The sequence below is a fragment of the Falco naumanni genome, chromosome 8 (genome assembly GCF_017639655.2).
Source record: "Falco naumanni isolate bFalNau1 chromosome 8, bFalNau1.pat, whole genome shotgun sequence".
Taxonomy (NCBI): Eukaryota; Metazoa; Chordata; class Aves; order Falconiformes; family Falconidae; genus Falco; species Falco naumanni.
This window is the reverse complement of record NC_054061.1, coordinates 11,250,370-11,276,831: the sequence shown is the minus strand read 5'-3', so window position 1 is coordinate 11,276,831 and position 26,462 is coordinate 11,250,370. Positions and strand designations below refer to the sequence as shown.

The window sequence follows — 26,462 nt, the reverse complement described above, 5'->3', positions numbered from 1 at the left end:
TCATCTTTTCAGTGATATAAAATTTCCTGGAGATAGCTGGCTTATGAGTCAAGGCTGAGCATCATCTGCAGATCATCAAACCTGTCAGTCCAGTGCCGCTTTGTGCAGAAGGAACGGGTGACTGGCTGGGAGGTGTTAACAGATGAGTGAAAGATGGTTGTCCCAGCCTGCTCAGAGGGGGGACTTCACGAGGGCAATGACTTCTCAGGCAGATGACATGGTCAAATATGCCTGCAATGTGCACTGCAAGATAGGACTTTAGTCACATTTCAACCTCTTGGAGATGAGGTGTGTGTCAGTGCTGTTCTTTATGCAGCCATGAAAAAATTTCCGTCTAACTAGGTGAAGCACCGGAGCAAGCCGCGTGCTGGAAAGGCTCTGTGAGCTGTGCGCCTGGAGCAATTGCGAAGACCCAGCTGATCAATTAGTTACTTGCCTTAATGAAGTAGGCTCAGGAGTCGGAGGGTGTGTCATGGGCCTTAAATGAACCTCCACTACGGGTTGCTTAAAGTCACCCACCAGCTCCCATGTACCCTCTCCCCAGGATCTGGGGGATCGCCTGGTTGGCACTGCCGTGGGATGCTCTCGCCTCTCAGAAAATACAGCGATGCTGATGTGGCTCCCCAAATAGGGGCAAAATTGTTCTTCCCTGGCTTGGAGAGAAACTATTTCTCCCTCTCTTTGACACGCTGTCAGCAGGGAAGTTACGAGATAAAGCAGACGTAGACCTGCCCCCCAAGCATGCAGGGTTGGAGTTACTATAGGGACTAAATTTCAGGGGCGTTATGTTAGTCTCTCCGCTATTCAGAAGGGGCTGTCTGTTTAATGACTGACTTTGCGTGATTTATAGAGGGTTAGTTAAATGTCCGTTAAAGTCAATGGGAGCCTTTTGATGTCAGTAGACTTCAGTTAGGCCCACAGTCTGCCCATTCTTGTAGCATCTGGGTACGTGGCAAGCAAAAGCATGAATGATAAAGCAGGCAGTGAAAGTAAGGGAGGGCTGAAAGAAAAAAGCCTTCACTTGAACAAAAGCCTGGCTCAAAGGTACAATGTCTCTCAGAGCTCTGAAATGCACAAACTGTTGCTTTCTTTTTTGGCTCTTCAATGTTCTATTTTGTTTTTTAACGGACAGTCTGTTCTCGCGGCTGTTATTACTTTTAAATACTGCAGCCTCCATTGGTTGGGGGTGTTTTAGAAATTACTTCATTAGCATTTATTTAGATGTCTCCTTTAGGAAGCAGCTTTGATTGATGTGCTCATTGTCTGGACTTTCCAAATGACTCTGCGGCTGTACTTATCTCCATTATGCCATTCAGTTTTAAGAAACTGTGATGTTTTGGGGTCCATGTTGGGGCTGGATTTAATCTCCAGAACATGCTTCAAACCTTAATTCTCACAAAGCCGATCTGGGGGGAAGGTTGTTGCTGCTTTTCTTGTTTTATAAATAAGGGTAATGGATGCAGAGAGGTTAAAAGTGTTACCCCAAGTCAAGCATGGCATCCCAGCTGGAGCTGGAATTAGAACAGAGGAGTTCCTGACTCCATCCTCAAAGTTGAGGCTGTGCTTCTCTTTGGTATACTGCTAGCCTAACGAAGCACAATTTCTAGATGCCACGTGAACAAATGAGCCAGATCAAACACTTGCTAGCTGACACTCTCACCCACGTGATTGCAAAGGCCAAAAAAATGACTCTTCCATCAGCAACATGTGAGTGTTTGGATCATCTAGATCTACAGGCCAGTAACAGCCACTCCGACCAAAGATGTATGTGTCCCTGCACAGTGGACTCTGGGGAGGTAGACCAGGCATCTGTGAAATGTGTGTCGTTTAGGGACAAAAGTCCATTCAAGGGTGGCTTCTTGCAAAGCCAGGCCTCTTTTGGCGTCTGCAATACCTGAGAGTTTTTCACCTCTGAGTTTCTAAAGCCTGAAAAGACTAGTCTGTCTTTCTATGCTGACGTTTGAATAACAGCAGTAATAACTCTATACCCAGATACCTTTCTTTGTTTTCAAGACCCTTTGGTCATTAAAAATACCCCCCCGGTTGAAAACAGTAGACGGCAGGAAAATGAACTTGAAAGGCTTTTTCCTACACAAAAGGTTTGTTGCCTCTCCTGAAGCCAGTGGAGTTCTGGACTTCACCTTCTGTAGTCAGCAGAGCCGGAAAACACAAGGATAAAAGGTATAGGAGTGGGGGGCTCAACTCCCCACTGCCACAAATTTTGATATCAGGAATAATCGCCTTGTTTCACATGCAGCTCTTTGCAGGACACTGAAGTGGATATTAAGGGGGCACAGCTGTGCTCACAGGGGTCTCCCACGGGAAACTCGCTGCTCTAGGGAGTGATGTGACTGAGTGGTGGCAGTGGATGGCTGAGTGGCTTAGAAGAGGTTACCAGCCTTCAGCTGCTGAAGTTAGCAAGTCTTAGGGCTAGTTAGTGATGCCTGTGAGCTAACACCGTCCATGGTTTATTGTGGGAGGCCCTCTTTCCTAATGGGATGTACACCTGAGGTACCAACCTGATGAAACAACGAAGATCTCACATTTTGCATGTGTTGGGCTATTGCTTTTTTTGTTTTGTTTTCTTTGTTCTTCATTTTAATTCCATGCTGTCGGAGTTTTTGTTTACACTCCCTCCTAAAGTGTTGACGGTTTATGTATTAAAGGTCTACACTTCTCTGCTCCCAGAGGTGTCTGGATTTCAGTGAGGGATGAAGCAAATCCCACAGACGCACTCTGATTCTGCAAAATACTGCATGCCTTTGGCCAGCCTTGGTTTCGGTGGAGAACAGAGTTACCAGCTGCTTAACACCTTGCAAGTCTGGAGCCCATCTAGGGTGTTGTCTGTAAAAGATGCTATGAGAAAGGAAAAATACGTTGTGTTGGCAAGAACTTATCACAGTATCCTACGTGGCTATTAGTAGAAATTTGTGCAGGATTAGTACTTGTGGAGGAAAAGAGAAAGCGAGTGGATAAGGGACACCTTACATGAGGCACATGTAGTACAGACTGTTTCACAGGGGACAGGGACAGCTGAAAATTCTCACTCTTTCCTGTTGCTGGATCAGATTCCTTTGGTAGAAAGAGGGCAGGGTGCCCCGGGGAAATATCTCAATAGCCCGAGGCCCCCTCTGACATCAGGTCAAATATTCCGGGTCACATAACTGAAGGCTGCATGATGAAACTCGATATTACAATGGATCAAGTGCTTCTGCCACATGGAGCTGATGTGCTGCTGCCCTAACGGACACGGTGTGCTCAGCAGACACTCGGGAGAACGGAGTTTCAGCCAGGGCTGAGCACAGAGCTTGAGCAGGAGTGATGGAGCTGATGGATGAATAAACCTGAGCCAGACTTAGGTTAGCACTGGTTGTCACCAACTGCAAATGGGAGGACAGTGGTGGTGGCAGATGACTCTGCGGCTTGGCTGTGATGGAAAGGGAATAGGGAAGTAATATTGTGGTTTAGGCAGTAGTTTGCTCTACACAGAGCAAGAAAAAACAGCTTGAAAAAAATGGGAGCCCTGATGTGCCCAAAAGGAGGAAGTACCACTTTCATCTTGTCAAATGCCAGAGTCTAAAATTAAAACCTATCAAATGTCTAGGTCCAGAAAGTGAAAAAAGTAAATATTGCACATATTTAAACGTGACTGACAGCCATGCCAGTGAAGAGACTCAGCCTGTACCAAGAATGTGAAGTAGTCTGTTCCCAATTCTAGAAAATCAAAGCCCAGCGAGTTGCCTCCAACCCCCATTTTCAAAGCTCATATCCCTTTAAATCAATTTAAATCAATTTCTGCTGCAGATGTCCAAATAAGCCCTGGTTCCTATCATCTTTTTTCAGTAAAAATAGCTTATCCTGTGACATCTGGGAAAGGTGAAGGTGTTGCCAAGTACTGAGCTGTCATAATTGCTGTCATACTTGCTTTCTGATTTTTTTAAAGTCTCATTAATTAGATTTTATTCTTCTTTTATGCTTAATATCATCTTCTGCTAGAAAAGGGGTAGTGTGGCTGGTCGGAAGGCATCCCATATTCTGCAGAAGTGGCGCATAATGCTCTACAAGCTTGTACCCTGCCTGCAATCCCAAGCGCACTGCAGGCTGAAGTCTTTTAATGTCTTGAAAGCTCAAAGCAACGTGGAAAAGTAAGATTGAACAGTGAAACCCAAAGCTATTTTTACTGCAGAATTGGTAGTTTACCTAATAGAATGCTCAGAATTCCTAGAACTTTTAAGACCTTCTGAAACTTTATTGCCACTTAGGCTTGCCTCTGATTTTTGCGTAAATAAAAGTCAGATCTTCAGGATGATATGGTGTCAGCAGTATTAATACGTGTTGTTTTGCAGAGTGAGACAGTTGCTGGTGGAAAGTGCTAGATGTGAACGGAATGGTCACAGGCAAGGTGCTGCAGTGGCATGGGAAGTTTCAATCTTCTTGTTTTCAGTCTCTTCTTCCTCCTCCTCCAACTTTTTTCTGAAGAACCTCATTTAGGGGTATCTGTGCCCATTCAGGCTCTTTTCCCTCCACCGCAACTGGTAAAAGGCTCTCCAGTTATTTTTGATTGAAGTCTTGGGGTTTTGGCCAATTCTTTGCTATGTATCACTTAGCGGCTTTTCAGTGCGAGTGATTTAATTACTATTATGAGCCAGTATCTTGTAAACATGTTTCTTTTGGAACCCTTTTCCAGCTCCCAAGAACATTACTTCCATGCCTTTATTTCTCTTGGATGGGCTGTCACGTTGCAGCTGACCTGGGTTTAATGCCTGCAGAAGTCTGAACTGCTGGTTTGGCTGGGACTGTTCTCCATTGATCACTTTCCAATAACTCCCAGTGAGTCAGCGTCCTGCAGGCTGGTTTCTGAGCTCTGCCTTTGCTTCAGTCCGGTTTCATTAGTATCCCTTTGCTGTCATTCTTTGCAGTCAAGTGGAAAGCTCTCACAGAGGTAAGGGATGACATACATATTACATCTACAAAAATTACAAATTATTCATCACAGCTAGATTCAAAGCCATAAAGGCAGCTCTGTCATCTGTCCTACTGCTCGGAGCTGTACTCTTTGAGATCCTGAAGCCTCCAGAGTAAAGCTGTTCTGGCTGGGATGGGTTTTTCTTCTAGGCATAACAGAAGGAGCTGAGCTTGAGAGGGCCAGTCTGGGAGGGCTTTATCTGTCCTGGTAAGACCAGTGTTCAGGGCAGCTAATCATCTCACCAATGCTTCTAATGGTGAGATGACTGATAATCAACACAAAACCCAGATTTGTCCTTAGACTTGGAGTAATCCTGTTCAGGAAATCTTACGGGGCTATGTTTCTTTATGATGAGCTTGGAAGATTTCCTTGACTTTGGCATAGCAGCACTTCTCTCAAATGGCTGTTCGCTGGGATTGACAAGCTGCAGAGGGACCTAATATTTAATAGAAAACATACCCAAACGCATGCTTCCCTGAATTTCTTGTGTCCGCAGTATTGGCCAAGAAATCAATTGCCTTTTTATACAAATGCTTTCAGGGGCTTCATAGAGGCTTCGATGTGCTCTCTGTGGTGGCGCAGACTTGCTAGCCCTTGCCCCGAAGGATACCATGGCATGAAGATGGTTCTTGCACATGTGGCAGAACCTTATTCCTGTGCTTCCTTGGCTTTCATGCACAAATGCCCACTATAACTTACTTCAGGCAGCTCTGCAGGGCAATGAGGCTTTGGTAGGGACGTGCGACCCCCCTGGGGTCTGCATGCCAGCCCCAGTGCCACCTGTGAAGCCTTGACAGCAAAATCTGCATTGATACAAAACCTGTAAAAAACTGGCTTAACTGACAGGGACCGGGGCGAGGTTTATCCACCAAGCCTCTGCTTTTTCTTCAGTTTTCTGCGGAGGAGACCAGCTTCCCAAACCACATGATTTGTGAGAAAATTTGACTTGAGTCAGTGAGTCTCCTAACCGGATCAGTGTTTTCCTCCTCACCCAAAAAGCACTGCAGCTTTTGGGGGAGCTGTGCTCTGGGGTGACCGACCCTGTTTCAGCTCCTGGTTCTCAGCAGCCCAGTGGTGAGGGTGGTACCAAAATAGCAGCATCTTGGGGATGGAGTTTGGTTTTGGTCTGAAAAACTGATTTTGTTCCTCCAAAAAAAAACCCCAAAAACCCACCCCACCACCCCCCAAAAAAAAAAAATCTCACGTCTTGAACGACACCTCAGGGTTGTTTCTTTCATAAAACTCTTTTTCACCTGCCTGCCCTGTCCCTTGCAGAGGGAAGCCCACAGGCTGGGGCAGGCAGCCGGGCTTTGGTCGGGACATCCCATAAATCCAGCGGCTGCAAAATCCCACCCTAATAAAAGCTGTACCCTCGGTCGCGCACGTCGGCAGTGGCGGCGGGGGGAGGGGGGGCGAGATGGGTTAAATAACGGTTAACTAAGGCATGCTGTTGCCTCAGCAACCCCCTCCCCATCCTCCCCATGCCTGCTGGAGCTGGAGCGGGTGTCTGCTGGACCCCCGTGGCTCTCCGACAGTTGTGGGGGTTGGGAAGACTGATGTAAATCTGTTCAAGATGGAGCGACATCCCGGCTGCCCTGGTACCCTCCTGGTGTCCCAGAGAAGTGATGCTGGGCTTAGTCCTGGTGCAAAAGGGGAAAGAAATCGGTCCCCATAATAAACCACTGAGGGTGGCTGCTGGACACCCCCCCACCCCTTGCACCTTCATGACATCCCTGGAGGAGGGGGTGGGATGTTTTGGGGAGCAGTGTCAGCCTTGGGGACCTGCCAAACCCACATGCTCAAGCCAGTGGTGAGCTGGGACCATCAGCTATCACCTGTGGGGCCAGCAGCTGCCAAATCCCACTTTTCCACATCGTTTTGGGAAACATGGGCTTTTGCATGGGATTAGGGCTAAGCCCAGGCTCCCCTGTAGGAAGTGGAGATTCAGGCAGGGTTGGAGATAGTGGGGTACCCTTTTTGCAGGCGAAGCAGTGTGGTGTTTCTCCCAGGAAGGAGGGAGGGCAATGGCTCAGGTGTGCCCTGGCTGCAGGTGAGCTCAATTGCTCAGCAAAGCCCCTGCAGCTGGGGCTGAGCTGGAGGGGGCACACAGTGCTCCAGAGCCTGGAGTGGAGTGGAGGGTGTCCTAGACCAAGGTAAGGTTGAATTGGACTTTATTTGGGTTTCCTTTCAAGGTCTTAGGTTGGTAGAGTGCTTTGTGCAAGTTCCTGCATTTATAGCATGGTTTTTGCTGGTTGGTAACCTCTGAGGCTGGTTGTCTTGGTTGAAGCAGTCCTGGTTTTGCTGGTAGAAGTTGGAGATAACTACCTGGAAGACTTAAGTCTTAGCAGAGGAGCTGATGGAGGTGAATGAGGAGATGGAAGGGGGTGATTAATGATGTGTTGGTGTCTCACAGGGAGTGCTGTAGGGGAAGAATTATGGCTGGTTGGTTTTTTTTTGGTTTTGTTTTTTTTTTTTTGCTACAGCTGTGCTGCCCCCTTGTAGAAAATGTGAAATTTTATGAGTTCTCTGAAGCAGGATTATTTTATCTCCCTTTCACAGAGTTGCAATGAAATATGAAACACACGGATGTCATGGTTTTCTATTTCTGTCACAAATCCCTTCCAAAATGGATGCATTTACTGTATGAAGTTGTGTGGACTTCCTAAAGGCCCCAGCTCTGCAAAGCAAACTACAGCTCTCTGTCCTTACGTGAATTCTTTGTAGGGCCAAAACCTGAACTGGTTTGGGGATTTTCTTTTCTATTTTTCCAAGTGAACAGGCATCTGTTATAAAGACACTAGTGCGAAAGGCACCGATTTCCTCGTGTGAGAGTCAACCAGGTGAAATCAGTGACATGTGAGGTCCTCATACTCCTTTAGCCTGGACAGGTGAGCTGGACTTGTTGGGTTTTGCTGCGGTGCCTGTCCCTGAGCTCATCCCAGTGCTGGAGGGGATTTTCGGTGGAGCCAGCTCCCGGTCTGATGGCTGAGGTAGCGCGTTTCTCTGCACCTCCTGACGGCGTCTAGACGAGGGCAGTTGTTGCTGGGCTGGTTACTGCCCAGTCATGTTTCTGAGGCTGACTTGGCACCGACGTGGGCTCAGCACTTGAATCACAAAAATGCGAGAACTGAAGCTATGGTTCTGATACAATCTTGGGGCACTACCATCTGAGGCCCCAGGCACTACCGCTGCTGTTTTAGCCTCAACTTTGTTCACACCAGATCAGTGAATTACAGATTTGGGTAGGTCAGAATTTACCGTTTCACATGCTAAATCTGTGTGTTCATCCCTGATCGCTTGGGCTGTTCAGGTTTCTCCCCAGACTCTCCCTAATAGTAATGGATATTTGTTTCCCATCGTTAAACCTCTTGAGAAATTACGGTATCTGCTGTGTGATTTGCACTAGACAGGTACAGTCAGAGTTCATGGAAACACTTAGTGAGAGCTGCCTCCACGCCTTGCGAAGTTGATTCACTCTGGAGTCAGTAAAGGCTTTGGAGTCCTGTATCTGCCCAGGTTTTGTAAGGAGGCACCGAGACCGAGAAATGAAGCAATGGTTTATCTCCCTCTCATGGCCAGATTCAGAACGGCTGCACCGCACAGGCTTTTTGGCAGGGCAGAAAGGGAGCAGGGAGCCCTGCAGTTCTAAGCTTTGGTGGTTGTGGATATGAGAGGCCCTGACTGCTCACGAGAGGCGAAGCTGGATTCTTTCTAAGAAAGTGGGTAAAATATATTTTCATTGCAGTATAAACAGGAAAACATCTATGAAAGAGTTAAACTGCTCCAGTCCCTTGCGTGTTTGAACCGGGAACTGGAGAAACTGGTCTCCAGTTTAGCAAAGAGTGGGAGCACAGGAGCCTGCTCAGCAGCGATTGCAGCTGTGCCCAGCCGTACCCCGTATGCTGGAAAAGAAGGTGCTTCTAGAAAACTCAGCTGGGACCCAGTGATGCCCGTGGTCCCAGAGCAGTGGTGTTCCTGAAGCATGTGGCATGTGAGCAGTGCTGTGACCGTGGGTGCTGGTCTTGCCCTTCCTGTCAATGTAGCGAGAGTAAAATGCTCCATTAAAAGTTCCAGGTACGATGTCTAACCCTCCCGACCCCAGCCCCTTCTTCAGGCCAAGATCAAAATGATACACGGAAAACTCCCTCTTCCAGGCATATCGGCTGTGCCTTGGTAAAACCAGTCACACTTCTCCCACAGGCAGGAGAGGAAGCGGAGCAGCGTGTGGTTTGGGTTCAAAGCCCCGTATGTTGATTCCAGCATGGATTCTGAGGGCTTTGGCAATGACTAGCTCCGTGTTTCAGGCAGGGGTTGGTTTGACCCACTGTCCTGACAGGGGCCTGTGATCCTTCCCTGCGCCAAGATTCAGAGCTGTGGTTCGGATTTGCCTCCAGCCAGCCGTGATTATTCCCCTTGCCCAGAGCGGGGGTTTGTTGCCTGACCTGTAGGCTGGGAGTCTGGGTGTCTCGCTTGTCTGACAGCAAGATTCAAAACGGGGCTGGTTTTGAATTCTGTAATAAGTTTTAAACTTGGAACCGCATTACCGTGATGTGGGAGTACTTGAGGGATGAGTAAGGCCTGGGTACCAATGAGTGAAGGAACCAAGACGACAGATCTTCTGACTTACTGTTCTTTCCCATTCGGCTGTCCTCCCTTCACCAGATATGCTTGGATTTAGGTGTTTAGTCACAAGGGTCTGATCTACAAACCTGCTTGCAGTTACTTTGGGACTGATCCGGAGACTTGGGTTGGGTTCATCTCTACCAGATGGAGACATCGTACTAACTCTGGGATGGGATGTGGTTACAAATGGAAGAACTGCCACTGGAAAATACCAGCTGGTTTAGGCAGAGGCTAAATAGATAACGGCAATTTTGATTTTGCTTCTTTTGGTGAAGTTTACTTGAGTCAGTATCTGTCTGACTTACTAGTGGCCTAGACACTATTCAGTTAAATAGCTGATAAGGGCAGAGAAATGGCTGAGCTTGAATCTTTGTTTAGCGAGTTACCTTTTCTGTGTCACTTAGCAGTATCAATACTTGATGGTGAGATGTTTCTTGAACTGATTATGTTAAATTAATGCTGTGATATTGAGCTTCAACCAAATGACCTGCCCAAGAACCCTCTTGGTAGCTGCTAAAGGGACCAGAGAATGCATGTGTCCAAAATCCAGGCTCAGGTGAAATTGTGGTCTTGTAAAAATGATCAGGAGCTATGGTGACTATCATGCTCTGTTGGTATCTGTTTCAGGTTAAATTGAATGAAGCCTCTCTGGAGTTGTTGTCATGTAACAACTACATTGCGAGTGTTTGGGAAGCATCTAATTATTTTATGTAACACTTGCATGAGAAGTTCCAAAAAAAAAAAAAAAAAAGGAAGTAATTATAAAATGCCTATTAATCATTTCAACAAGAATCAGTTTTACTTTAAGAATGTGTTATAAACACATTATTAATCACTTAACTTGACAGTACTTGTAATTAAGTTTCTCTTGGACTATAATATGTATGTTTGTAAAAAATAACATTGTGATTCCACCTAGATTGCTGTATGTTTGATGGTATGCATTACATGTACGTTTTTCAGGAGTAATGGGGGAAAGGCAATGGAATTCTGCTTCTCAGTTTTTCTAACGTGACAGCATTTGGGACACTGTCAAAGGAAAAAAACATCAGAACTGTTGTAAGGCTGTAGTTTAGGTTTCGCCATGAAGAAGGGAAAATAGATGGTGGCAAAGTAAGAGAAGTTCTGCAGTGCTGCAAGTTATGCTTGAACTGAGATGTTTGCATAATATGAGAACTCCCAAAACAGCTATGAAAGTCTCTCCTTATTTTCTCAGTAAGACTGTGCAATTCAGTTGGTTCACCCAAGAGAACCCGATTATACTTGTCTTTGACTAAAGAACATTAGAGTTCAATGTACGTGAAAATTTTAATTATGTAGCCAGGGGAGTTTTGTATTTTCTGGAGTGCAGGCCACGGGCATTTTCTGTTTTGCTGGAACGTGCATACATGGGTTATAAACTCATCAGGACACCCACCTCTACAAGAAAGCTACAAAAACCTGGGCCATACGTTTGGTGTCCAGACTAATGTCTCAAGCCTGCTTTTGCCAGAAGGGTCGTCTGGAGAAAGTGAATGCAGCCCACTTCCTTGGGCTCTGGCTTAGGTGACCAGTGATCCATCAACCCCAAAGGCAGCCCAGGAAAAGTGCAGCAGCTGAGGCAGTGCTGGAGGGGAGCGTGCTTAACATCTGCTCATGGCTTTTCGGGTGGCTGTCATCAGGGTCTTCCTTTCGCTTCCCTCACCTTAAGATCAGGGTGGTTTTTTGCTTTACTGTATTTTAATCCTATGGAATGTATGATAATAATTCCTTTAATAGTCAAGCAACAGCTAAAATTTAAGGCACTGCCTTATATGCCACTTGGCTGTGATTAGCAAATGCTGGGATGATTGACTGGCATGGCAATGCAGTCCTTCTAGATAAGTTTGTGGGTTTGGGTGTTGTTTTTTTCTCCTTCATAGGGATTGTGAAGCTGGATTCATTGGTTCATAGTTCATTCTGTCTGCTTCTAATTCTGGAATCATGATCTGACACTAAATGCTGTAATTAGAACTCCTAGTCTGGCCAGCAAGATGTGAGTTTGAAGATTATTCCATGGGACTTCAGCAACATGTAATCTTTAAAACTTGTACAGTATATCACAACTTAACACTGTGTATGTATACTGACGTGTGCATACTTTTCATTCTGTGTTTTCATAGCATTGGGCCTACATATAGCACCTGACGCCCTCCCCACTTCAGGGCTTACGTCAGAGAGTAAAGTTTTCACATTATAGGCAAGCAAACAGGTAAAACAACTAGCCACAGACATGACTGTGGACTAGCAAGTCTCTGCAGAGAACCTGTACCTCCTAGTTCCTAATCTAGTACCTACCTGCTGAGCTAGGCTGGCTCCTGCAGGCTTTGGACTCCGGCATTTCCATAGGGCAGAGCAGCCATGGAGTAGCAAGGCTGGTTTTCCAAGAATGCAACTCAAACTCCCTGCGTGTTTTCTTTAAACTGCAGCTGGTCTCTTGTGACTGGGCAGAAGCAAATGCACAGGGCTAGGACAAGCAAAACCAAGGAGGCAGAAAATCCTTAAAGCTCCTTCACATTGTTAGTGTATCTGATGAAGAAGTGCTGCAATATCTTCAAATTTACTGAAAGGATGAATGTAATTCATCTGAGAAAGCAAATTTGAGGCACTAAATGACTGTCCAGGCAGAAAATAGGAACAGTCAGCTTGAATGCGAGAAGGACTCGGAGATCAAAGAGAAGGTCCATTTGATCCACTGAGGCTCATCCCCTAATACACAGCCCTGCAGCTCCACAAAGGCATTCTAACTGTTTCTTGAATTACTCAAATGTCTTGGACCTGTCCGCCTCACCCAGCTCTTTGGACTGTATTTAACATACCCAGCACAGTGATGTAAACTGACTAACACGCTAACTTTAGTCCAACATCCTACTATACAAGGGAACGATTTCACTTCTGCTGTAGGAACAAACTTGTTCTCTTGTTTTGGTGTGAAGGTATCATTGAGTTATTAAGGCTGGAATCCTGTTTTGTCAGTTGCCAGGGGCAAACGTATATAATCAAAGGGCACTAGCTACCATTTCTTCATCACGATAAGGGCTTGGTGGTTTATAACACTGTCCCATTAGATGTAAGGTATGCTTCCGAAGCTTGTTACTTCCAAGGCTCTGATCCAAACAAAGGACTTTAGGCAGCAAATCCACATTTAGGATCAGTCTTTAATGTTTGAGCTCTAACCTCATTAGGCGCCTCGGTTCTGATCTGAAAGTTCCCAGTCATTGCAGTCATCCACTCTGCACAGGCCAAGACCAGCTGAAGGAATAGCCCTACACACGCACAGCATTAGTGTTCAGTTAACACAGCACCGCATTCAAAGACAGAACGATGGAAACACCTTTTAAAAACTACAGTGGCTGAATCTATTCTCCTTCACTCATCTGTTAAAGCACTTGTCAAAGGTAGGAAACATAGGTTCAGGTTCCCTCTTCACTGCAGTAAATCCAGCTCTTCTTGCTACTTTTTAAAACTGGTGTCTCTGATCCCTAACTACTCCTACTGTAATCCAGCATTTGTCTAAGCAGTTAGAATCCCCGCTGCTCCACACCACACCCCCATACCCTCCTATAAATGATTCATTTTCAAAAAAGTGGTCAAGACACCCTACCTGGAGGTAAAAGACAGATCTTTTTCTGCCAAGAGCTGCCCTTAAGGCTCTAAGGGAAAATACCTACTATTGATTTAGACAACAGTCTTTAACCACCAAATCAACATGCAGGAGAAAGCCCTTTCCTCACATACCCGTTGTCCTGTTCTATAGCAGGAACACAAGACTATATAACAGTGAGAGTCAAACCACACAACCAGTTTATCCTAAAATACAGATTTTTCAAACCATATCAGCAAGGCTGCAGTCAATAAAGTTATCACTAAAAAGTACAGGCGTTTAAGTCCCCATTCTGAGAGAAGTACTCTTAGAAGGGATAAAAATACTGATGGAAGAATCACGTATCAGCAGGACTATACAGCACTGTGCACACTGCAAATTTTCTGCAGCGCTGAAGTTCATAGAGCTCTCTTGTGAAGGGTTTAAAATGCCAGATGTTCTGTCATTTCCTTTCTGCACATAACTGTGCTGAGAGGAGGTAGTAAGCAAAATAACTTTGCTAGAAGATTAAACCACAGCATCAATCTTCCCTAAAAATTAGCTAGTCTGAAAAGGAAGCACAGTATAGCTGGAATTGCATCTGTTCACATACAAGGACTATGGGTAAGGCTATAGTTGAGGTATGTAGCCCATGAATAGCAAGGATTCAAACATTATTAAGTGTTATTCAATGACATAAGCAGTTATTAGCTTCTTAAAAGACTGCTGTCTGAAAGGGGGGGAAAAAAAAAAAAAAAAAAAAAGGAATAGCTCCAGCCAATTGCCAGAAGCACACTGTTTTCACAAGGTTGAACATGCCTTCACCATCACTAGCACCAGACTGAACTTAGTCAGGATTTATAGCTCATAAATGATGTGAGGTCAATTCAGTTCTTTGATAGTTTAAGACTTTTTGAAAGAGACCTTATATGGAGAGGAATACTAACATCCATCTTATTTCATGATAACTTATTCTAACAATCAGACCCAGATTAACCTATGAACTGTGTAACGTCACACTTCTGTTAGGGTTCCAGCAATCAGGACCCCTGGGTTTCTTTAAAGTAGTTTTTCCTTAAGAAAAAAAAATATGAAAAAGCTAGGAGTCAGAGATGCTTTTTGAAGTCTTTTATTGCAAAAGGTATAGACATTTGCTGGCAGAATATTTGATCACTTTCTCTACTTGACTGTCATCCAGAGGACACTGCATGCATTCAAGCTGAAAGCATAGGACAGTTTCCACTAGGCACCTGAGAAATTTCACAGGAAAGAAAAGTCTTTCAAGTTGAAAGAGACAAGTTTCAAACTGATCCCCTACTCTGGTGCCCTTTGCTTCCCAGAGTTACCTGGGAAATAAAAATTTAATCAGCTATAGTCATAGCCAACTGTAAACATTTTTCCTGCAATGCAACAGAAATTACCTAGATAACTGATCCTGAAGTGTTCTTTCCAGTTTTAAACAGGAAATGTCTTTCCTAAAGCAGGCAGTGCAATGAGTTACACCTGGCTTGGCACCTACTACTCAGTGCTGCATTATGCAGCAGAGGTGTATGATGCTTCCTCTCATCTGGCTTGTATCAAAGAAAATCTGACAGCTCTGACTTGGTCTCCAAGAGACTACCCCACCCCCAAAACATCCTTTTCTTCCTGCTCTCAAGCCTAGTATCATCTCAAACCACCTCCCTACCCCCTCCAGACAAGAGCCAACTCCCTTTGTCTTCCCACCCCCTTGCCTGAAGGCATGACTAACAAGAATACATGCTGCTCTCTGTATTGCAGTTCACAGCAAAAATATCTTCACACTTTGACTGCCCCTCCAACCGCAGAACTCCAGGTGCATCTGAATTTCACTGATTTCAGTGCCTTCCCACAGGTCTGATAAAGGTCAATCTTATCTTTGGCAGACAGCAGTCCTGCACCAAACGGAACAAGTAATCCATTGCCAATCTAACAGGACATGTATTTTGCAACTGCAGCTGCTTAGTATCAGGAACTCACTGCAAGAAAAAAAGAGAGTTTAGAGGAGGGTACCTTCACAAGTAAGTGCATTTGAAGAGAGAATAGATTAGAATATATTAATTAACAGCTGCACTTAGCTGCAGGTTGTGATGGACTTTAAACTAGTTGAACTAGACAAATGCAAAGATCTATCAAGGCATTAAAGGCTGCAAGTTACAGATAACTCAGGATGATACTACACGCACTTCTACTGAGTTAAAAATCATGCTAGTTGCTCTCATCATTCCAAGCATAAGAACAGCTATTGTAGGTTACTTACTCCTTAATAAATCAGCTGTAGATAAGAACATTTTTGCCTTCAGAAAGCCCTAGCAAATAGAACAATTCACAATTAACTTCCTTTCATGCAGTATGGTTGTAAGCTCCCCAGCAAAGCTGCAGATTGAAATTTTCCATCAAAATAGTGGTTCCTCAGTAATGTGTACACAGACCTCAATATTCAAATCAACATTAAGATACAGGGCCTTAGCAGAGATGGGTGCATAGTCATTTGTGTTAAGACAGAGTAGCAATTATAGCCCCTTGAGGCCCCCTGAGCTATTTTAATCACAAAAGCCAGAATGAACTTGTTTGCAACAAAGGCACCCTCAGTCCTTTGAGCTGGAAAGATATAGGTTGCTCTATTTAAACCAGTCAGTTTGGAATGAACAGTTATTCACTCCCAAAGACATTACCCTTACTCCAGCAGCGAATATTTCAGTCACTAACAATTCAACACTCCAGTGTATGTTCTAAAGAAGAGCTATCTAAAACTTTCAATGCTAAGGCACAATAACTTGTCACCACTCTACTTTCAGCTGTATTTCAGTAAAGGATATATATTTTTAATCCATTTGACACTGTTCTGAAAGCTATCCAGCCAATTCCATGTCAATCGCTGCTGGATATGCTTTTACCAGAATAAAAGGCCTTTTGGCCTGATCCAAAACTAGCACTGGCAGAGTCCACAGTGTTCCTTGATAGCTGTTTTACATCATACCTATGTCTTCGGTCCTAATGTATTTTTAGCAGACACTTAAGTGGAAGCAGCTCAGATGACCGTCTGACATTGACAACAGGCGGATGATCAAAGTGTCCTCCCTGTCAAGCCAGGAAGAATACGGTGTCTCCTCTATCTTGCATTTATACAAACTACAGAGATGAGGTACATAAAAACCATAAGTAGTAAGTGCAGAGATACAAGACCTTTAGGAGGCATCCTGAGATGGAGCAGGAGGATCCTTATTCTCAGGCTCTGGAGGAGGAGCTGGCACACTTTCCTCTTTCTTTTGTGCAGCCAAAAATTCATGAATCGCCCTCTCTATCTGGGGCCTGAAGATGTGGTTTAGTTTTGGATCCACCACCTGAGAAATAATTCTGTCCACTCCAGCTTCCAGCATTCCTGACCTTGAACAAAGACAAAGGAGTCATTCAGCTCCTCTGAAAAACTTCTCCCCAATCTCCTCCAGTAATTCTCCAGAGCCCTCCTGTCAACTGCAATTAGCATTAACATGGTGAGAACTGCAGCCCACTCAGTAGATCCTTAACAGGGAGCTGTTTCAGTCACCTATTTCCCCACCCCCCACCCCCTCTCACCTCTCCCTACAGAATTAACAACTGACATCTGGTCTCCCAGGTACTTAAATGACATGTTGGACAAGAGCCACTTTAATAGGGCTTATGTGGAAATGAGGTCAACATGAAAGCAAACAAACACATTTTGGCATAAACAAGGGAAACAAGCTATTCTGAAGAGGAGGGCAGGTGAGAGCACAGTCTTTTTTTTGGCTGACTGGAGGGAGAAGAGGCTTGCCCCCTAATAACACTACTGTCACTCACTGTTAGTCTAGACAGATGGGTATTAATTATAAAAACAAGCACATGTAGCACACAGCAAAGTTTCTGGAACTGAACACTAGTAATTGAAGTGACTTATTACTTCAGGGGCTGCGTCAGACTCCTGGATTGTGGGGCACAGGCTGTCTAGCGGGCTTAAGTCATGTCTGCAAGGGAGCAGGGGACAGGAAATGGAGACGTTGCCTGGTGCTCGGAAAAGAAGCCACAAGATTAATAAGGCCCTGAATGCTGGTGAGCCAGTGGGTGCAGGGTCATGGCACATCATGTCACCTCCAGGTAACAGCACGTGTATATGTATACGTAACAGAAGACTTACACATCTGGACACCCTCAGCACTCAGTCTTGCAACTACAGGAGTGACAGGGACTCTTCAAACTCCTCAATACTTCGTGTCTATTCTTTATACTAATAGCCTACTGTAAGGGAGCACTTTATATTCTTCTCATTACAGGCACTCTGATATAACATTTTTATATTGGTCTGCTTCGTTTTAGCAGTAGAGTAACATGAAATAAGAAGTGTTAAGTGACAAACACATCTCATGGACTCTGAGTAAAGATGGGAAATTCTGTGCTTCCAGTGGACGCCCCCTTCTCTAATTACAGATTAAACAAACTAACGTTACATACTAATGATTTACAGCTTCTCTCAAGTAATCTTAAATACAGTTTCTTCTGTGTGCAAGACATTCTAACAGCTTTCTTGATAAGCCTAAATGCCATTCTCAAGTTCCCTGCTCTCCCTCTCCCTACAACTTTTACTGTAAAGCTTTTATCCGTGACTTTTAGTCAAACAAGCTAAGGTTCATACTTCAGCCTGCACTGAGTCAGCAGCACGAGATATTAAACCTAAATCTTTAAGCAGCATAGTTTAAGCTGGTTTCCCTGTCATGCTGGAAATGTAGTACCTTAAATAGCTGTACAAAAGCTACCTCTGCTGCATGAAATCAGGCTAGCCCAGTGTGATTACTGCCTGCTAGTGGTCGGAGTCTACTTGAACAAGCTTTGGCATCTTCGGGATTTTTTCTTTAAGTGATGTAGGCGCTTCTCTTTCCTGAAGATAAAGATCAAGGTCATTCAGCTCAGTATATCAGGCACAGTTTTGCTACCAGGTACAGTGTTGGCTATTTGCAGCAATAACTTGGCTAGATAGCAAATATGACTTCTTCACTATGCTGCTTAACTCCTGAAAATACAATTCAGGCAAAGCAGTAACATAAGCGTTTTAATGAGAGTTAAGACTGCACCTACTATTATAATGAAACTCAGGAGAGTATAATAGAAAAAGCTGTGAAAAACTTAATTCTGAAAATTCTTACTTGACTTGGGTGATAAGGTGGTTATGTATTATTTATCAATTCTGTAAAATAATGGTAATGCTTACTTACTGAATCACACTCTGCCTTAGCCCATTTCGTAACTGGTTTTTGTTCATTGCTGGATTCCATTCCTGTTTGTCCAGATGGGTTGATACAAAGTTGTCTACTTTCTGCCTCAAATTTTGATAGGCTGGCTAAAAAAAAAATAATAAAATCCAGTTAAGCAGCTAAAAGATATCAAAACGCCTGCCAGAGTCCTTCATAATACCTCTTTTGTCATGTACACTACTGTTCTGTTGTCCATATTCTCCATCTTTTCACTTTCTGAACAAAGGTAAGCTTGTTCTACCTAAGAGCACAACTGGTAATTGCGAAGCAGTTGGCCAGGGTGCTATAATAATAAATAGCTGGATAGATTGATTTTAAAATTGTTGTCTGCTCGTAGTATTACTTATGACTGAAATACAAACTTCCTGTGTAGATGGGAATTGTTTAAGCAGAGTTCTTGTTGTCAAGAATTCTCTGTCCATCACAGAATTCCTCGAAAACTAGCTGAGTAATATTGTCACTAACAAAGAACTTAATTGTGTTAGTACCACAAGAACAAATAAAAGATAAGAATTCTGCAAGTTTTATCAGTGGAAACTTAAACTAATCCCGCCCTCCCCCTCCCCCCCCCCCCCATATAAATACACAGGACAATCCAAATCCTGGTACTGTGCAAGGAAAGGGCAAAAGCTGGCAACATTATATTTCAGAATTTGATATGCATGTGGAATGATGAATGAAAGGGCTGGTAACAGAGGTGCAGCGTCTGTCCTGGGCAGCGTTTATCTATCCTGCTCTGATCTATGGCTGCTCTGGGCAGATGACCCAACATTGTCAAGAATGCAGTAGCTCCTGGGGTGGCCCAGAATGATGACTGCAGGTCCTAGAACAGGACTCTTGCTGAAAGTGTATAGGTTTGGCAAAATAGAACACCAGTGTTTAATTCTGACAGGGCAATTGCGAACAACCCAACCTCGATATTGCCAACAAATGCTCAGGAGTTTATGTTGTGACTGAGGAAGAAAATGGCTTCAAATAAAGGTTAAAAGTCTGTGTTGGAAATGGGGGAATTATGCTCAAGAGGAGCAGCGTTTTAAGGGAGGCTGTTTTCCTAGTAAGGCCAGGGCTAGAAAATGGAAGTCTGAGCTTTTTCTCCTGCAGGGATTCGCTATCATTTCAAGCGAGGCCCGCCTCTAGAGCGGCTGCCTGACAGCTGCCCATGGCAGCAGGTGGCTGAGACCCCAGCGACTGAGCGCGCAGCACCGCAGCTGCGCCCCCCGGGCCCGCCGCCCCCGGACCCGTGTACAGGCATCGGGAGAGGAAGGGACAGGCTGCGGGTGCCCCGTCGGGCAACGGTAGCCGGATTCCAGGGACGGTGCCCACAGCCCCGCCCCGCGGAGGAGACACTGGCCGCCCCGCCGGCGATCCCTGCAAGCCGACCCGCCCGGCTCGGCGGCGCTACCTTGGTGTCCACGTCGGCCAGGCAGTCTCGGCGGAAGCCGTCGAACAGGCCGCGGCTCTTGAGCTGCTCCACAATGATGGCGATGAGCTGCGCGTCGCCGGGCGGCAGCGAGGCCGGGTCGGTGGCGCCGGGCCCGGAGCCGGAGGCCGCGCCTCCCGCACCCGCTCCGCCGCCCGCTCCGCCGCCTCCCCCGCCCGGGGCGGCCCCGCCGGCGCCGCCGCTGTCGGACATGGCCCACGGCCTGCGCCCGGGGCCTGCCAGCGGCTGCGCCCCGCTCGCCCCCGGTTCCCAACACCGCGACCGTCGCCGGCGGCGCGCTGCGTTCTGCGTAACCCTGGCGCGCTGCATCATGGGGAGGCGAGTGCTGCGCAGGAGCGGCGTTATAGGCCGCGGGCGGCGGGGGGGGGCTCGTCAGAACTACAAATCCCAGAGTGCATCGCGACGGCGGCCCCGCAAGGCATCGCACGGGCGGGCGCGCTGCTGTTGCGATGCATCTTGGGAATTGTAGTTCGCCCGTGAGGCTCGTGTGGGCTTCCCCCCCCGGCTCGGCCTGTGTGCGGGGGGCGTACTCCGCGGGCAGCTTCGGTGGTGGGGCCGCTATAGGCCAGCCAGCCCGGTCACAGGGCGCTGAGCTTGCAGTGCTCTGCTCCCTAGGCCCACCTAGGGTAGGGCTGGTCAGGCCTCTGCTACACAGTTGCTGTGCCTGAGGGCCCCAGGCTTACCTCAGCATTGCGGAGGCCCCTGCAGCTTGATGGACTGCTGTCCTCGGGGGATATCTGCCGGGTTGTGCCTTCGGTGTGTTTTTCAGTGGTGTAGTGCGGATAGTGCTTGTGTAAATTCAGGAAAGAAATCAATTACAGTAGGATCATCCTGGATTTCCACTGTGACCTGAGTTTTTTCATTACACCACTAGCAAAAGGCAGGGCAGTGCCAAAGGCCTACCCCGATACTGGTCCCTGCAGAGTGAGTAAGCAAGGGGACCTCTGTTAAAGGTGCTTCCTCTGTTGTGCGTACATCAGTATCTATCTATTAGACTAGCAGTATCTTTCATTGCTCTGATTACATCTGCAAGCTACAGGGTACAAATTCTATGCGTTAGTTTTATTTCTTTCTTAGTCATGTTGCAAAGAAGACTTGAACTCATTAGGATATTCCCATCCTAATGCTGGAGGACAAGCTGTATGTGAATATGATAATCTAATCCTCTGCAAAGATGCATTGCACAGGTGTATCCTTATATTTCTTTTTGTATACTACTGAATGAGCAAAAAGATGGCGATATTTTGCGTGCAACACATTGTCCTCCTCTACCTGATTAAAATTCAGCAGCTCTGAGATGCAGTGTAAGCTGTCCCTTTCCATCTGGCAACTTTGAGGAGAGAAGAGGGGAAAATGGTAGTGTGTACAGAGCCCAAGCTGCACGCTGAGAAGAGCATCTCGTATAACTGTTGGGTCTCCTGAAGCAGAAAAGCTTTCCCCCAGCCGGCCACCTTCTCACTGTCACTAGTCGGTGTTGGCTATCTTGAAGTTGGGTATAAAACCGCCATGACTCATCCAGGCACTCAGAAGTATCCGTGGAATTGCATTCCTGCCTGACAGCTGCCAGCAGGCCTTTCTCCCCGCCACTTGTGCCCAGCTCACAGCAGCATGAGTTTGCTGGCATCGTGCTCGTGCCGGCACTGGCCTTTCTCGTGAAGATGGCCCTGTACAGGAATGCATTAGTCTAACTGTTGTAACGCTCTCCCCAGCGAGGTCCGTTGGGATGTGTTACTTGTTCATTCAAGCCCTGTGCTGACGCAGGGCTACGGCAGCATCTACAGGAGACTCCGGAGGCTTCTTTAACCCGTGCATTTTTAGAAGAGAAAAATCTCCCATCAGCCTGCACCTCCTCCTTCTGTACGGCTTAGGGGACACGGCCCTGCCACCTCCCGCGGGCTGGGGACCCCGGCGGGGACTGAGGCAGGTGGCTGCTGGCAGGGGCCGCCCGGGCCGGTTTCCCCGGTGGGGAGCGGCGGCCCCGGCAGGGGGCAGCCGGCAGCCTGCGGTGGCCGCGGTCCCGGGGCCGCCGCATCCCGGCCCCTCCGCCGCCGCCACCCCGTCAGGCAGGGGCGTAATTAGTCGATTAGCCTCATTAGGGAACAAGCAGCAGAAGCTGGAGGGATGGTCTCCCTCCCCTTCCGCGTAAATCGCAGCCGCGTAGGCAGCAGCAGGAAGGGAGCTAAGGAAAGGTGGTTATTTTTTTGCACAACTTTCCTGCTGTCCTGGGAAGGGCTCCTTACCTCTGCAGGGCTGAAGACCTGAGAGCGAGCAACCTCGAAGGCAAAACCAGCCTCTCAGCAATACACTGCATTCAGAAGAAGCCAGCCCAGGATTTACTGGGGACTGCCCAAGCCAAATAATTCCCAGTTAACGAATTACTTTAAGAGATTACGAGCATCCATGATGCAGGAGACATAAAGCCTTAGTGCAAACCTCTCTTACCCAGAATGTCCCAGCTGCAGCATCCAGAGTGGTGTATTGCTTCAGCTAAATGCTGTCACTATCCCCAGCCATGGCAGCTTGTCTGAACTGCCTTGTTGGTGGTGCTAAGATGGGAGAGCAGTGCTGATCCTGCCATGTGAGCGAAGCACTGTTTGCCTGTGTTAGGCCTCTTCCTTTATCTGTAGGTGGATGCAGTGATCTGTTTCTCAGGATGGCACACTGGGACCTACAACTGATGTTTCAGGGCGTCGGGGAAGGGATAAACCCAGTAGTTAGCAGCAATAATGAGGATAATTGCTTAGAAAGTTATTTAGATCAAAATCACAATCAAAGTAATGATTTTTAGTTGTATTTTCCTACATTACAGTCCCCCTGAAACCCATTCCTTTGGTTGACCAGGGAGATGAGGATACTAAATTGTAATTTCAATTTGTAAAGGACCATCCTTCCAGAGTCACACTTTCTATCACAGATAATCAAAGCCAGAGGTCAGTCCTTTTTTTTGTCAGCGTTTTCCACCACTGCCTTTCAGGTTTCCTCCTTTCTCAATCCCATTCTCCACTCCCCCTCCTGTTGCTGCTATCACAGAAGCTGTAAACCAGCACTTCTTTCCATGGAAATTCTGATATCACAGGGAAAAAGTTACCCTCTGCTACAGCTGCCTACAAAGAGTTCATGGACGTTGCAATTGGCCAACAAAACCAAGTGGTGTGAATGAAGTCTGGTTTCATGGGTGCTCGAGTCCTTTCTGCTCCTTTAAACTATCAACTTATCTGCTCCTGTAAGCTATCACAACACCCTTGTGCACTTCTGTATGATCTTTCTGTCTTGCAAGGGATAGCGTAGCTGGCAGCCTGGTGCTCGCTGTGCAGAATAGAGAGCAGTGGAGTTCTGCCTGCATTTTCCTCAGTGATGACACTCATTTGGGTCCCTGTCCATCCAGCTTCTAGTTTTCATTAAGTCTGTAGAATGCAATTACTGTTGGAGGGGTGTATCCTGTATTCTGTGTTATCCCTCTGTGGAGATGTGAGTTTGTGCCCTTCCTTGGAAGTGAAGATCAGCGTTTTCTACCTTTGCTTGTGCTTTTGCCTGATCCCAGGCATAATCTGCCCATCTCCAGTGCTTGGGAGCAGGTCATCTGCTGGAGAGGCAGAAAAAGCCAACATGCCAGAGTATGTTATAAACCCTGTTTCATGCAGTGTTGTTTGCTTTAGCACATATGACAAGATTTCTGCCCTAGACAGTGTGTGTAGCTTTTTCCTACAGAACAATTTGAGATACAAGACCCTGATTGTGAGGATTTGGGGTGGGGGCAGTCACTGTGGCTGCGAAGAGGGGAGGGTTCATTTTTCTACCTCCAGCTCCTGTATTGTTAAAAACCACAGGCTATACAGAAGAGACATAGTTGGCAGTTTTCTCTCCCTCGTTCGGACAACCTCTGGCCACAAAATTAGAAGCAAGTTACTGAGTCTTGTTTCTAACAGCTTTGCCCTCGCCAATGATTAGGCAGAGAAAACTGCAATAGGTGGCTGTGGCCAGGCACTCTGTGTGCTGAAATGCAGATGGATTTACCGTGGGGACCATTGCAGAGGTGAAGGGTGAACCTACATATTCAACGCAGTCCTACTGCCTGTCTCACACACACACATTCAGGTTGCTAGCAATTAAATGATTGAACTCTGGCCATTTTAACTGAAAAATTGCAGTGTTCTAGGAACAGTGCTGGGTTTCTTGATAGACTAGGCCACAGAGCATTGAAGAGGGACTATGATTTTCCATTGCTTGTGTATTTTGGGTAAGCACCTCAATGTGTTTGGAGAAAAATCAAATGTTAAAACTGTAATAGTAAATTACAAGCTGTTTCGGTAATTTGGGATTGGTGTCTGGGAGCAGGGGTTGCCTAGGATGCTCCTGTGTCCATCTAAAGAAAATGAATGGAGATTTGAACTTTCAGTGCTCCAAGGTGTCCTTCGGTCCCCGTTCTGCAGAGCTCAGTGCTGGGGAAGGGTTTCAGGCAGAGAAAGAGAGACAGATCTCCTCTTCTGAAATGGGGAATCAGAGTAGTGTGAAAGAAAGTCAAGGTTAATGCCAAGAGGAGGTTAGACAAAGCTCAGTAGGTATACAGGCATTCCCTTCACTGAATGGAATTCCTGCCCCCCCCCCCCCCAATGTAACCAATTTGTAAATAAAAAAGATTAAAATTAATTTTAAAGATTGATCTTCTAATATTCAAGTAGGAGAAGCCCCCCTAGGAACCTTGCCATGCTATCAAAAATAAAGGTAAACCATTTCAGGGCCTTACCAGAGTTGCACTTTTAATTTTGTTGCCCCAGCCTAGCATGCTCAAAATGGGCATCTGACAAATCATGTATTTTTGCCATGGAAAGAACATCAGTGTAGGTTTCATCACCACCACCTCCTGTTTCCTCTGAAGGAAAGGCTTTCTGGGTTCGAAATGGGGTTACAGGAGATGGAGAAGACTCTGAATGGGGCACGCTTTGCTCCAGCAGTTCTGTGTCCCTGTAAAATGCTGCTGAAGCTAGAGTGGGTATCAAGGCAGCTGTAGCTTGTGCAATGCAAAAAACAGCTGCTGTGGGGTAGGAGCTGTAGAAGCTGCCTCCCTTTCTCCCTGCACTGGGACCTCCAGCAGTACAGACCCAAATCTGGTTTGCTGTTATTAGCAGGTGAGCTTTTTCCCTGGTGTGTTTGCAACCTAGATATTGCCCTGATACGTCTGTGCATGAGAACTATAATGTGGGATTTAGTATGAGCTGACTATAAACCAAGGTGAATCCAGTAGTGGTGTCAATGAGGCTAAATTTGCTCTTCTCCTTTAGGAGCATACAAGCAATGCCCGCTGGCTTTGGGCCAAGTTTGCCTACTTTTTGTAGGGTTGTATCATTTTGCAGAAGCTCAGATACTGTTCTTTTCACGTGTTTAGATAGAGCTGTGTTCAGGAATACAGCCCTAGTCCTCTGCTCTGTTGTGGTAACTACAGGGCAGTGCAGAAACCTCTGAAGTAGAGCAAAAGGGTGTGTGAGAGTTTGGTCCATTCGGTGTCACCAGTTGTAAGCTCACTGTTTCATCTTTGCATCAAACTTTGAACTAGTTAATGCAGTGTTCGCCGTGTGTTTGGATGTATCGGGGTCAGCGCTGCAGTGAGCTTTCTTTGGCAGCCAGAGGAAGTGCCAGAGTTTTTAGATCCTGTAGATTTACAGAATGAACAGCTTGGCTACACAGGTGGCAAATGATTGAAAGAGTTGAGAAGTTGGAGGAAAGTTTGCCAGCCCGTAATTCTCTCCTGAAGAATGCGCACCATGCACGCAGCCTGCCAACCTTTCAGAGGATCCAGAGCCCTGGAAGAAAACGTGTATTCCCTGCATGTTTGCCATTCATGCTGGGCAACATATTATCCATGGCACATATGCTGTATCTATGACACACTTTCTGATTCGGCCTCACCTCAGACTAAGGCCCCAGTCCTGCAAATGTGCTAATGGTAACAATTCCAATGCTATAGATTTACTCCTGAGGTTTGGTTTTTATGTATTGCTTGCAAGACTGGGCCCTCTAGCATTATAAATATTATTGGCACAAAACACTACATTGCAATTTTTATAATGGTTTATTTTATATGTGTGTATATATATGTGTGTGTACATGCGTGCATATGCATAATATACCTTTAGAAGTATCTAGTTGTTGTAACAGCAGGTATATAGAGACTTTGGTAGACAGAATTTGTATACAATATGCCCATCTCCAGAATGGTGTTTTATGCTATATCTTTTCGGTGGTTTCTGTCTTGTAGTTGAAACAACTTGGAACTCAAAGTACTGTATCTTTAAGTATCTAAGGAAAAGATATTTGTAAAGTAGAGCTGCTGCAGAGCTTTTTAGAGGAGATTCATGCTGTGTCCTCAAACAGAAATGTCAGTTGTTCATTCTTATATCATTGTTTCCATTATTATGAAAGACTGAAAGCATGTGGGAAAAATAATATAAATATTATTGCCATATATGCAGAAGGGGGTAATTTTCCATACTAGATCATCAAAAAAACCCTTGTAGTTTATCTGTGTAATATAACACATAGGAATAATTGGCT

General features: G+C 46.0%; 1 protein-coding gene across 3 annotated transcripts; it reads right to left on the bottom strand.

The window, feature by feature from the left end:
• Nucleotides 1-14,303: 14,303 nt before the first annotated feature.
• Nucleotides 14,304-20,183, bottom strand: BOD1 (biorientation of chromosomes in cell division 1). 3 transcript variants are annotated; one of them, XR_005829414.1, is made up of 5 exons: nucleotides 19,875-20,181; nucleotides 18,434-18,558; nucleotides 16,395-16,595; nucleotides 16,189-16,289; nucleotides 14,304-15,187 (listed from the first exon to the last, which is right to left on the bottom strand). XR_005829414.1 is itself a non-coding variant. In XM_040604528.1 (4 exons), the coding sequence occupies exons 1-3, from the start codon at nucleotides 20,103-20,105 to the stop codon at nucleotides 16,397-16,399; spliced, it is 555 nt and encodes a 184-aa protein (XP_040460462.1). In that variant the 5' UTR covers nucleotides 20,106-20,179; the 3' UTR covers nucleotides 14,304-15,187; nucleotides 16,395-16,396. The 3 variants fall into 3 exon arrangements, 2 of the variants coding, with proteins under 2 accessions (XP_040460462.1, XP_040460463.1); XM_040604528.1 differs by lacking the exon at nucleotides 16,189-16,289 and having other exon boundaries at nucleotides 19,875-20,179; XM_040604529.1 differs by lacking the exons at nucleotides 16,189-16,289; nucleotides 16,395-16,595 and having other exon boundaries at nucleotides 19,875-20,183.
• Nucleotides 20,184-26,462: the final 6,279 nt, after the last annotated feature.